Here is a 12894-nt window from a genome sequence, read left to right as displayed (position 1 = left end):
GGCTCCATGGGAATCAACGACGCAAAGGCACCAGAACAAGAAAGTATCCAAGAACAAGCGGAATCGTAAAAATGGGACAGAGCAACCATCGATCGAAGGGGGCGTGGCTGCAGTCGCAAAGAAGGGAATAGAAGGGGCAGTGAACGCGCGTCTCTTCCACAGCGGCTGACCAATGGTAGTAAGGCTTGGCACGGTTTTGCAGGCTTTGGCTAGTCAGGACCGCCAGGCCGCAAGGACACTGCAAACAGCGGATACGGCGTTGGAAATACAGGCGAGATAGGTAAAGGAACGAACTGGGAAAGCCCTGGAGACAATGCCAAGACTTAACCATCTGACATGGCGACACGTACTCGTGCAACCAAAGGCCACTTTTCTGTTTCCTTTGTACGGGCCTCACTCTGGTATCTTACTATGGTGCATACACAGTAGCAGCGATGGCGCAGTTCGCCGGCGCTCCCTCCTTCTGTCGAACAACGTCCTCCGTGCTGTGCATCGCAGCTTTTTCCCTCGGGATGTATCTGAGTTTCCTGATTTCATTCATATTCATGTCCTCACTCTGCTTCTTGCCGTTCAACGTTCAATGCCCGTCACGGCGCTCCTTCCCCCTCCCCCTTCCCTTTTCTCACAATGCCAAGACCGCCTACGTATGAAAGCCATATATTTCCCACATTCTGCCGGCAGTGTCAGCCAGCGGGCACGCGCCTGCCTGCTAGATGCCAGTTGCACTCTCTTTGTTTTTTGCCTGTCCGCACCTTCCACCTTTCCAGTTCGCGCCCAGGCAGTCGCGAAAGGGGAAAGGGCGAGAAGGGGAAGGAGAGAAAAGGGCATCAGGGCCTGCCCAGGCACCAAGCCATTTCCAATACGCCTGCCTACGAATTACAGTACATATTTTTGATCCGTTTTGGCCTTGCCTTGTGCCAGACCCTGAATGCACCTTCCATGCGCTAACAGGGGTCGGTGGGGGGCGATGACGAGGCGTAGCTGGCGCATGCCTTTTTATGGCTCCCTCTTCCTGAGTACGTCGTTCACTCGCTCGGTCCTTCCTTGTTACTTCCCTTACTACAGTCGTACAGAGTCCCCCTGGTCCCGTCCACGACATCTGACTGGCTGGCGGGCAGCTCCTTCCCCACGACATGACCGATTTACTCTGGAGGCTGTGGCTGAAAGAGCGACCCTACAAATGCGCAGCAAGAGCCAGATCACACAGCGGGCATCGATCCGACGAGGGAAGCCACGCGGGCGGATTGTGTTTGTGTAGGAAACGCCGGCGTAGATAAGACGACAGTTCCTTGGCCGGAGAGGCAATTAAGTGCGATATGGTCCCGTAGATGCACTTCCGACGGAAGCTACTTGCTACTTAGTATCTCTGGGCTGTTCTTGACGCTTTAAAAATGGTCTGCACCTGCATTTTGTGTCAACAGAATATACGACCATATCTTCATATCCCTCAAACACCTTGACTTCTTGGCAACTTTTTTTTTCTCGTCTGGCTTGGAATGGTATAGATAAGACACTTTATAATCGATATTGCGTTGATTTATTCAATTCATGAGGTCTCGGCCGGCTTGTTGCCGCACGTTGATAACGGTTGCGTAACCAGAAGGCAAGACCGCGCGGTCGACTTTCGTTGGACGAAAATGAAGAAAAGAGGGAGAACTTCAAGCATGCCGAACCACACGACAAAGCGTACCGGCGGGTTGGGGGTCCGACGAGCGATAGGATCAAACTGACAAAAAGGCACGCCGGCAAACAAGAACGGGATGCGAAAAGGGCCCGTTTGCAGCTATACGGATGGGATGCCGATTGCCACTGCCGATTGCCTGGGATCTAAACCGACACCATCGGATAGATCGAAATGCATTCGAGATACGACATGCGAATGTGACATATTCAGCATGCTTTTCTTCCACTATGGACGAGACATTGTCCGGGAGCAAGCCCGTTGGTATCTTACGGAGTATGCCGTTTTGTGGTCGAATCTCTTCTCTATCTTGCAGATTGTCGTGGGCATCTGCCCTTTCTGCTGTATTAATTGCTACGACATAAATACGACATACATACGACGTGTGTGCTTTCAGCCAAAAGGTAAAACCCACCGACGGCAATCACCCCAAACACTCAGCCTCTTTCGTGCGTCCTCACCACTGCTTAAAGGGATTGTTACATCCCGCGTTTGCCAAGACCGAATCGATTTTGTCTCTCCGCTGTCTTGTTCAGCTTGCCTATGGAGTCAAATTTGGTTGATGTTGTTTCGGGACGACGTTGATGAAAGTGCCCTGTAACTATCGTACTTCGCAGCAGGTTGAGACTGGCACTGGTTAAGGTCTCCATATCAATTCCACTGGGCGAAATGATAGTGTCCGTGGGCAAGGCGGTCGTCAAGGAACCTGGAAATTGTAGCAACGGATATGGAAACAGCAGACAGAAAACAGTTCTCCGACATCAAAGCTGAATAACATTGAAATGTTGACCTGTTGCCCGTAAACGTCACGTAGCTGACGACAGTCAGAGGCAAAATCGTACACTGTTGAAGTGATGCCTGTTCCCGAAGCGCCAACAGTGGCGAAAGGATGGGAAAGTCAAGGGGACAGGGAGTCGGGAAGGTTTTCTTTTGACAAAGCTCTTGACAAAGCTCAAAGCTCAAAACAACCACGATCAGGATGGCACAAGAAAACGCTAGACGACCGTCCGACATGCGAATATCAAATACAGCAACCCAGTCCTGGATGCCTGTTTCAACCGGCAGCTAGCCTCACATCCAGTTTCTCGGATTCTCGAAATACCGTGCGCCAACGGTCGATGCGCAGGGAATGGCCTCGGTAGACACGATGCAGAGCCAAAAGTAACATTGGAAAACCGCCCACAAACACAATAAGAACGTATACGTAATTGACATCTCCACGGCTCTCGGAACAACAAAAAGGAAAGAGCCGTTGTGCTTGTACAGGCGTCGGCAGGATACCAGATAGACAAGGATGGCTCTATTCTCCAGGGACGAAGTCGACAGCCAAAAGCCCAGGGCAAGGCTCAAGGTAAGTCAAGGCGAGGTCCAGGCCCGGTTGAGAGGCAAAGAACAAAAAGGACAGGGGAAGGGAAGTGGCAGCCATTTTACGAATTAAAGTTGTATAAAATAAAAATAGGAAAATCAAAGGCCACGCAAGCTCGCCCACCCAAGACACATAAAAACGCACACACATACACACCCCTTTCTACGATGTCCACCCTGGTTGCTTGCGCGTTTGTCGGCCAATTAACCGACTGTTTCTTTTGTAAGAGGAAGAGACTTCTCCAGTCGATTCTGTCGTTCTGCCACTTCCAAAGACGGCTTACATAACCTTTAATAAGTGGGTGTAGTTCCTGTCGAGGCAGGAGCGCCCCAAGCCGGAGATCCAAACGTTCCTTACCCCTTTGCCCTTTACATGTACATTCCACGTTGGGAAAAGACGGGTTGACGACGTGGCTGCACCTGCTGCCCGCCGTGGTTCGCTTGGCGATCGTGTACACCTTCCGTTGTTTTCGTTGCTTGCCTTGGCATTCACAGAGCACATGGAAGGAAGGAAGAAGCAGGGGTGGGAAGCTTATTCAAATATCAGGCCTAATATCCACGGCTGAGGAAGGTGCAAAGTGGTATGCACAAGGCCTTTCTGTGTGCTTAAATATATTGTTTTTCAGTCCTCTTCGTTATGCCGACCTCACATTGAGTATTTTTCTAAACCGTCTCTCCAGCTTGCATCGCAAGGGGACAAGGAGAAAACGAGAGAATAGACCGGCCCAGAGTTACTTGATCCCGGGTTGGTAAATAAGAACAGGGGCGAAGAAAGCTATTCAAAGCTACATAGAAATGGATACAATGCAGAGGTGCAAAGAGAAGACAAATGATAGGCAAAACACTTTGGGGGGATTACGCAAGCTTTTTGGACGGGGAAGCCGTCAAGTGGTGAGGTGGACTTGGCCAGCCGAGTGACGACAATGTTGATGTTGCACCTCTTGCTCGTCGACATTTTTGTTTTGCGATTCAGGACGTATTTATTCTGATTTTACAGCTCGACCTGGCCGCTTTGGCCAATTTCTGTATTCTCCGTGATTAAAACCGCAGGGGCGTTGGGGACTTTGACAAACTTTGATGCTTGATGTCCGGTGCGCCTGTCGTTCGTTGTTTCTGTTTCGTTTACAGGGTATATAACAAACAGGCAGGTCAAGAAAGACGTACCCTCGTTATGTGTCATGGACGATGGGAACGACAACAGAAGAGCAAATGCATGATTCAACAGACAACCAACTGAACAGTTGGCGGCGAGTCCTGCCTGAAGTCACTCCTTCCAATGTACCGAAAAATACGGTACACCACAATACGACAATGTACAAATTTGACGCGCGTTCTGGGCTTCTTAGGCACACATCACAATGACTAGCAATCCAAGATGATACGACGCTGTGATAACAACATGACAGAATATGATTGGATAAAGCCTGAAAGGGGGGACGAGCCCATCGTGACGCTGCCAAAAGCGATGAAGGGGTCTATTGATGTCCAGACCAGACGTCAGGCCTTGGTATAGCAGGTCCAGTATGGAAACTCGTTGCAAGAGCAAAGATCAGTCTTAGAATCAAACCAATGCCAAGATTCCAATATATTTGCTCTAAAGGGACATACGGCATCATAGACAGACCTGTAGCCTGACAACGAACGCATGTCTGGGTACGTTGGCAAAGTCTCTTTGGTCTCGTCGGCCCTTTTTACTTCGGACGAAAGCAGAGGAAATAAAGAAGCAGGACATGAAGGAGACCGAGTGCGCCGTCGTCTCTTACATTCGTAAGAAGCGGATATGTCGTTTCTTTTCGTTCCTATTATTTTCTATTATCGTTTATTTTAACACAAAGTATGTATAAAATAAAGGTATCAAATGACGTGGTGTGCTGACGATATCTTGCCTACGAAATGTGTACGCGTGCTGAAAGCGCTTCTTATATTTGCTGTACAATGCCGTTGATTTATTCCTGAGAAAACGCCGTGTAATAACTGCTCTGGTAATACACAAATACGACAAAAATGGGTCGGACGACTCAAAATGACTGAATGGCTTTCTAGATGCTCGTTTTTCTATTCGGTTCCTCTCCCTACATCTTGATCGTCATTGTTGCAGCCTCGTAGATGCTTCTCTCACTCTCTTTCACGTCGTCTCCCCTCTCCATCCTTTACTCATCGTAACGCAGCGGCAGGTCAATGTCCCAGCCAGGGCGCTCAATGAGGGCCACCTCGAGTGCCGGGTAGCCTGACGAGGCGGCCGGCGCAGTGGTCGTCGACGACAGAGGAACGACGCCCAAAATTGGGCGGTACTTGAACGTGTGCCACCACCGCGGCTGCTGCGGCTGTGGCGAGCGTAGGTGTTTTTGGAGCTGCTTGTCCGCATCCGCCTCGGCCGCGTCACTCCCGTCTTTTTGCTGCTTTCGTGTCTTCCTTGGCGACTTTTTGGACTGGTGCGCCTGTTGCTGCTGCTGCTGTTGCTGCTCCAACAGAAGCTTATGTGTCTGTTCCTCCTCCTCCTCGTCCTCCGACTCGTCGTCGTCGTCATCGTCGTCGTCATCGTTGCCATCGAACGAGTGTGTGCCCTTGTTCTCGGCGTCCTCCATGGCCACATCGACCCACTCACCGCCGACCGCCATCTGCACACGCTGAGGGTCCAGGCCTGTGCGCTGCATGCGGCTACCGGCACCGGAATCGTCGCCGCGCTTGCGCTTCCGCTTGGCCGGCTCGGCCGGTGCCACGACATCCGTAGAAGCCGACGACGACGGCTTGTCTGTAGAGGCGGTTGTCGTCGACTGCGTGACCGTCTGAGGCTCAACGGAGGTGTCGACCATAAACAAAAACGACGTGCCGTAGATCCACACGCGCGGGCCTTGCCACAGCAAGCCCTTGGCCAAGTCGCGGATGTTGCGGTACTCGACGGGCAGGTTGGCCGGGCTCAGGCGGCGCAGCCAAGGAACCAGGCGCGCTCGCAGCGGGTTGAAGGCGAAGAGGCGCGATGTCGCAGTGACGGCCAGCAGAACGTAGTCGCGGGCAGCGGTGGAAGAGGAAACGGGCTCGCCGGCCACGGCAGGGGCGCCGGGCACGTCGGCCGAGAAGGACAGCACGACGGGGGCACCCGACAGCTTGGGCAGCTGCTTGGCGCGCGGGTTCCGGATCCACTTGTTGCTCGTGTTCGCAACGATGCCGTTGCTGTCGTCCTCGGCGTCGGAAGCATCCTCGTCGGACGAGTCGTCCGAGTCCTCCTCATCCACGTCAGGCATCGCATCGTCGCCGTCCTCACCGGCCGCACCGGCCGCACCGGCTCCGTCGGTGCCGCTGACATCGTCCGTAATGCCATCTGGACCGCGCAGGATCCACGTGTCGATATAGCCTGCCAGGTCGGCCGTAGCGAGCAGCTTGCTGTCGGGAGAGAAGGCAAGGCGCACGATGCGTCGGTCGTAGCGGCCGAGCCCACTATAGAGTTCGTGCCGGGGCACAGACCGCCGCAGACGTGCCAGGCGCGCAGCCTTGGCACGGAACGCAATCGTGCCACTGGCGTCGGCGGAAGGAAGGGCCTCGATCACCGTCACATGGCTATCAACGCCGCTGGACAGGCACACCCAGCGGCCGTTGGTTGCAATGGCGACACCCGAAGCGCCCTTGCTGGCAACCGACGCCGGCACAGCCACCTTGGAGATGGCCAGGCCGCCGGACGGGACCTTGCGCAGCTGGAATGCCTTGGTCTCGTTGGTGGTGCCGGCCACGACAAGCGAGCCGTCGGCACTGATGGCCGCCGCCGTAATGTAGGCGTCACCTTTGACCACAATGCGGCCGACAAGGCGGCGGTTGCGCTCAAACGCCTCGGCCTCTGCGCCGGCCTCGGGAGACGCACCCTCGCCCAGGACCTGGTCGAGCGGCGTGTCAAAGGCCCACACATCGATGCGGCGCTCCCACCAGCAGATGACGAGCCGCGCGTCGGGCGCGCTGGCCACGGGCACGGCCTGTGGCAGGTGCGACAGCGTGCGGTGGTGCTCGGTGCCCGACTTCTCCAGGGGCAGCACAACGGGTGCGGCGTCGGGCCCACCGGCCACGACGACGCTCATGCCCTTGGCCTCGAACGCGGCCAGCGCCTTGACGTCGTGCTGGTGGTAGCGGCGGTGCCACACCTTGGCCCAGCGCGACGAGGCCTGGCCGGCCATCTCGCGGTACAGCACGACGCGGCGGTCCATGCCGCCGCTCACAATCGAGCTGCCGTCGGCGCTCGTGGCCAGGCTCAGCACGTCCTGGGTGTGGCTCTGGATGCGCTGGGCCTGCGTGTAGGTGGCGCCGTCCCAGATGCAGATCTGGCCGGTCGAGTCGCCCGACACAATGTCGCCATTGGGCAGGCAGCGCACCGACCAGACGATGACGTTTCTGGTGCTGGGCCCCGGCGCACGCTCGGAGAGCAGGTCGCGGCCCATGGTCATGGCGTGCAGCATGGCGCCGTTGCGGATGTCAAAGACGCGGATGGTGCCGTCTGAGCAGCCGGCCACGGCCAGCTGGCGGGTCTGGAAGGCGATGCTGACAATCTTGACGTTCTTCTTGGGCGTGCGGCAGAGCCGCATGAACCGCAGCTCGTCGTCGTCGGTCGTGTAAAGCGCCAGGCAGCCGTCGATGGTGCCGCCCACCAGGCGCTGTGTCGAGGCCTGGGACGACGCCGGGCCCTTGGCCGGGGCGGCCGCCTTTGGCTGCGTTGCCAGACACCACAGCTCGCCGTGCTGGCCGCTGGCGTGCTGCTTGGCGCAGCCCTTTTCCAGGTCCCATTCCGTGATGGTGTTTGTGTAGCCGATGCTGAAGAGCCGCAGCTGGCCGTGGCTCACGACGGAGCGAGATTTTTGGCCGTTGTGGGGTGTGCCGTCGTCCAGCTCCTCGTCGTCACCCACCACCCACGCCAGGCCCTCGACGCTGCGGTCGTGGCCTCCAGGGATCGTCGTCTCCTGCAGCCAGCTGCCCTGCATCGGGTTCCAGATCTCAATGTCGCCGTTGGCACGGCCAATGGCCATCCGCGCGGGCGTTCCGCGACTGAACTTGCTGTCGGCAGGGAGATGTGGGTGTGAGAAGGCCACGGCGTTGATGGCCGATGCCTTGTACGGCACAAATCGACACCGGTGGATATCCATTGTGTGTGTGTGTGTTGTGTTTTTTGTGTTTTTGTTTTGTTTTGTTTGCATTTCTCGTCGCTTCACTTTGTTCGTCGTTCGTACTCGTCGCTCCCCTCGCCGTTTGGCAGCTCTTGTCGTTTGTCGTGCGTGCCGTGGCTTGGTTAAGCAAGGTCGTCGTGCAGAGGCTGCAAAGGCAAAAAGCGAGGCCGTTTTAGCGGCAGCCAATTTGGTTTGCTGGTTGCTCTTTGTGTCTCTCTTTTTTTTTTTTTGGCCGTTTTCTGCCATCACTTTTTTCTGCTGCGCTCCACCGCCTTGTCAGTCGCCCTTCACCGCCCGCGCTTGCCTATTCGAGACTCAGACATCTGCGCCTGCTCTTCCCGGCCCTGGCGCCTGTCTGGCTCCTGCTCCTGCCCGGCATACGAGACCCGCCCCGGTAGCGACTTCTTCCTCAGCTCAGCACAGTTACATTCCTGCAGGTGCCCCGCGCCTTCCCGTTTACGAGAAATCTGTACGAGACGACAGCTGCACCTGCCATTTCCGAATACAGCGCGCTACACACCGTAGCAAAACTGTCGCAAGTTAACACAGGACCAGCAACATCACACCACTTTTCCGGCTGGCCGTGCGGTTCGCTCCTGCTCCTGCTCATTGCCAGCTCCTTCCCTCCTATGTCGGAGTCTGCACGGTGCGTCATCTTGCTTCGTTGCAACGCCTCCCAGCAAAACAGACTTTCTCTTTGCCCTCACTTTTGATTTTCTTATGCTCACTGTCGTCCTTTGCCTTCCACACCTTGTCTCATTTGTTGTCACTATTTTCGTGGCACTGTCCCGTGGCCATTCACAATCGGCCAGTCCTCTCTCGTCTGTCCTCAGACAAGGCATACTCACAACAGCGGGCTTTGTGAGATTCTCGGCCGCACGCATAAGTGGTACACATTGTGGCACGCACGTCATATGCGGAGAGCCCGGTAGCTTCAGCTTTGCCCGGCGTACACTTTCATCGATCCCAATCTGTTCGTCCGGTCCCTGCAGTCGCCTATTTCCTCCGTTGTCGCCTATTTTGGTTGGCGTTCTTGTCTCTTGTCCGTCTCTTGTCATTTTCTGTCTCATTGTCCCCTCCTTTTAAATTTGATTTTGTCTCTTTCTTTTTTGTGTCTTTCTTTACAATTTGCCCTCGTCCAGTCTCATTCATTCTCACTTTTCATTGATTTTTTTTTTCTCATTGTTCTCTTCTTTTCCGCTTCTCCGCTCATCTGGCTGATCAGAAAACTAGAAATTTTAAAGAAAATAAAAGGTCCATCTCCGCCCGCGACAAATCGCCCGTCTCCGCCGGACAACGAATCTACCTGCGAGGCTGCGCGAGGCTCCTGTGCTTCGGTCCTCGAATCCGCACCCTTTTCGCATCCCGTCTCCGCCGTTTTCGTCCCATCTCGCCCCGCCATGGACTTCAACAGCTCGTCGCCGTACCCCGAGGGCGTCATCTCGTTCCTCGACACGGACTTGTACAAACTGACAATGCAATGCGCCGTGCTCAAGTACTACAAGGATGTCCCCGTCACCTACTCGTTCACGAACCGCACGCCCGAGAAGAAGCTGTCGCGCACCGCCTACCAATGGCTCAGCGACCAGGTGCGCAAGCTCGGCAACATCTCGCTGTCCGACGAGGAGCTGGCCTTCCTCAAGCTGCACTGCCCCTACTTGACGCCCGCCTACCTCGACTTTCTCAAGGAATTCCGCCTGAACCCGCGCGAGGAGGTCACAATCGCCTTTGTCCCCGTGTCGCCCAGCAGCAGCGGCACAGAGAGCCCCGACGACCTCGGCGACGTCGACATTGCCATCCGCGGGGCCTGGGTCGACACCATCCTGTACGAGATCCCCATCCTGGCGCTGACCTCCGAGGCCTACTTCAAGTTCATGGACACGGACTGGAACTACGACGGCCAGCAGGAGCTCGCCTTTGACAAGGGCATGCGTCTGCTCGAGGCCGGCTGCGTGCTGTCCGAGTTTGGCACGCGCCGCCGCCGCGACTACCACACCCAGGCCCTCGTCTTCCGCGGGCTCGTGCAGGCGAGCCGCGAGGCCGCGGAGCGTGGTCTGCCGGGCAAGCTGTCCGGCACAAGCAACGTGCACCTGGCCATGCGCTTCAACATCCCGCCCGTTGGCACCGTCGCCCACGAGTGGTTTATGGGCATTGCCGCGCTGTCGGGCGAGTACCGCCAGGCGACTGAGGAGGCGCTGTGCCGCTGGGTGGGCTGCTTTGGCGACGGCGTCCTGGGCATTGCGCTGACCGACACCTTTGGCACCCCCGAATTTTTGCGCGAATTTGGCAAGCCCGTGCGGCGCCTGGAGGGCGACGCGCAGGCGCCGGCGGCACAAACAACAACAACAGCCCGCCCAGTGCTCGTATCGGCCGCTGACTCCTTTACGTCGGCAGCCTCCGACGCGCCGTCGCAGCCGGCCACGGGCCAGCAAACAAACAAGACCTACGCCCGCATCTTCACGGGCGTGCGGCAAGACTCGGGCGACCCGACCGCGTACGTCAAGCTGATGCGCGAGTTTTACGACGCCCAGGGCATCACCGACAAGAAGGTCATTGTCTTCTCCGACTCGCTCAACCTCGAGCGCTGCCTGGAGTACAAGAAGGTATCCGAGGCCGCCGGCTTCCAGCCCACCTTTGGTGTCGGCACGTACCTGACCAACGACTTTGTCAACTTGACCACCGGCCTCAAGTCTGTGCCGCTCAACATTGTCATCAAGCTGAGCTCCGCCAACGGTCACCCGGCCGTCAAGATCAGCGACAACGCAGGCAAGAACACCGGCGACAAGGCCACCGTCGACCGCGTCAAGCGCGAACTGGGCTATGTCGAGAAGGATTGGGAGGGCGGTGACGAGACCCGGCGATGGGGCCAAGAGGGCGACCAGCCCGACCAGCCCATCAAGGCATGACGACGCTGGGGAGGTTGAGCGGCCACTTTTCATGCGCCTTGTACGCTTGTCGCTGTTTGCGCTTTGTGTGTTTGCTTGTTTGCTTAGTTGTGTACCGATTTTGGGTGGCCTTGTTCTGTTTTGTATATTCACCAGCTTAATCGCCATGTGCCCCGTCTTGTCTTTATATTCCGTGTCCCGCGACTAGAGCATTCTTTACAGCTAGAGCATATACCGTTCCGTCGTACAAGTCAACAGTATCGTCGCCGTCTTGTCATTTGCGCAGTGAACTCTGTTTTGTTAATACCGCTGTGATTCGCTACTCTATGTGTCTGTTGTCGCTGAGATGGGCGTCGCTGTAAAAATGACCTCCCCCAAAAATAAAAACAAAACAAAAATAAAAAGCAAACGCTGAGACAGACAAGTTGTCGACAGCTGCAGCTACTTATTCCGTTCTATCAGTATCTCTTCGTCACGACAAACTTCCCATCCGACTTCAACAGCCAGTCCTTCCAACTGAAGGTCGTGAAACCGACAACCGAGCATCGCAGTCTATTGGCATGCGGTAGACCCGCGACTGTACGAGTTAAGTCTGCAAAGAAATCGTCGCGAGGGACGTATGCCCTGAAGTTGTCAAAACGATCATCTGATGCGACCTGAGGACCCTTCTCCATGGCCTTATCATATGGGCTGCACTTGCAACAGCCGCACGTGCATGGATCGATCCAAGAACGTGTCAGACAGAAGCAAGGGGGGTCTTGTTTGGCCGCCGAACGATACAGAACCCCGGAGTTGTTGAATCGCGATCCTCTTTTAATACACTTCCTAACACATTCCACGTCCACGTCCCCGTGGCGCCTTTTGTTGCCGGGCTTCTTTCTCACCAGTCTGGGCAATTTCGCTAATTTCGCCATCGTGCCCTCTATACTGGTTCCTTGTCTAGACCCGGCCGTCCCGAAGCTGTCTTGTTTGTCGCTAGAGAAGAGCTATAGCTCGTCGCGGTCGTCGGCAGCGCCATACGATGCAGCCTCAAAGAACGGGCACGGATTGAAGAATTCGGAGAAGTAGCTGAGCTGGTCAAGTTTGTTGAGCATGTCAGAGCCAGAAATCCACCCGAGGATGGCGCTCTCGTCCTGTGTACCGGTCTCTTGCTCGCTTTCGACAGCGTTCAAGAAACAGGGCACGAGCGCTGGGTTGGAACTTTTGTCTGGATCCATCACGCATACCGGGTGGACCGCGCAACACGTGCCACTCGGACGGTGAGGGCCGGCCGGGCAAATGTCGGTCGCCAGACGGGAGGCAAGATGGACTGGCAGCTCGCCAATACCAATGTTTCCTGGATCCGGGCCGGTTCTGCCGCCTTCAACTTCCGCAGTGACGAAAAGAGGTCTGAAGAGCACAGGCAGGGTGTTGACCGCAACGGCGGCGAAACCGAAAACCTTGTGCATTAAGCCGCTGTTCACGACGCGGCGCACCAGACCGAGGATCTCCATTCCACTTTGTGTCAAGCACTGCCGAGTCCAGGACGTGGCCAGGGACAGTCGATAAAGAAGCGAAGAGAGAAACGGGGGTCAGGTAAAGCAAGTGAGGGATTGCTGGTTGTGGTTGAGAGCAGCCCAGTCTCTTAGCAAAGTCCGGCGAGGAATGGTCGGTCAAACGACGCTGTGCCAAGCAGAGCGGCCGTTTCGATCGATGGGGATTGGAGATAAGTGTATCGTGAGTACGGAGGACTCTGATACAGGAACAATAAATGCTGTGTGTCTAGGCATGACCAGAAAACGAAGCTTAGATAAGAGCTGTTGATGAGGTTGGAAAAGGAGGG

The 12894-nt window shown here is 55.9% G+C and overlaps 4 protein-coding genes across 4 annotated transcripts; 1 reads left to right on the top strand and 3 right to left on the bottom strand.

The window, feature by feature from the left end:
- Positions 1–5196: 5196 nt before the first annotated feature.
- On the bottom strand, positions 5197–8166 carry SPSK_04919 (U3 small nucleolar RNA-associated protein 4; the record flags this gene model as incomplete). The annotated part of the gene is made up of 1 exon (XM_016731679.1): positions 5197–8166. The coding sequence occupies one exon, from the start codon at positions 8164–8166 to the stop codon at positions 5197–5199; it is 2970 nt and encodes a 989-aa protein (XP_016583548.1).
- Positions 8167–8474: 308 nt separating this feature from the next.
- On the bottom strand, positions 8475–8842 carry SPSK_05695 (uncharacterized protein; the record flags this gene model as incomplete). The annotated part of the gene is made up of 2 exons (XM_016732436.1): positions 8475–8654; positions 8708–8842. 2 exons carry the CDS (start codon positions 8840–8842, stop codon positions 8475–8477), a joined length of 315 nt encoding a protein of 104 aa, XP_016583547.1.
- A 745-nt stretch (positions 8843–9587) lies between these two features.
- On the top strand, positions 9588–11093 carry SPSK_05244 (nicotinate phosphoribosyltransferase; the record flags this gene model as incomplete). Its single annotated transcript, XM_016731994.1, has 1 exon — positions 9588–11093. The coding sequence occupies one exon, from the start codon at positions 9588–9590 to the stop codon at positions 11091–11093; it is 1506 nt and encodes a 501-aa protein (XP_016583546.1).
- A 965-nt stretch (positions 11094–12058) lies between these two features.
- On the bottom strand, positions 12059–12565 carry SPSK_05628 (uncharacterized protein; the record flags this gene model as incomplete). The annotated part of the gene is made up of 1 exon (XM_016732370.1): positions 12059–12565. The coding sequence occupies one exon, from the start codon at positions 12563–12565 to the stop codon at positions 12059–12061; it is 507 nt and encodes a 168-aa protein (XP_016583545.1).
- Positions 12566–12894: the final 329 nt, after the last annotated feature.

Source organism: Sporothrix schenckii (assembly GCF_000961545.1).
Source record: "Sporothrix schenckii 1099-18 chromosome Unknown Cont49, whole genome shotgun sequence".
NCBI lineage: Eukaryota > Fungi > Ascomycota > Sordariomycetes > Ophiostomatales > Ophiostomataceae > Sporothrix > Sporothrix schenckii.
The sequence above is the reverse complement of the archived record's forward strand: the minus strand, read 5'-3'. Positions and strand labels throughout refer to the sequence as shown.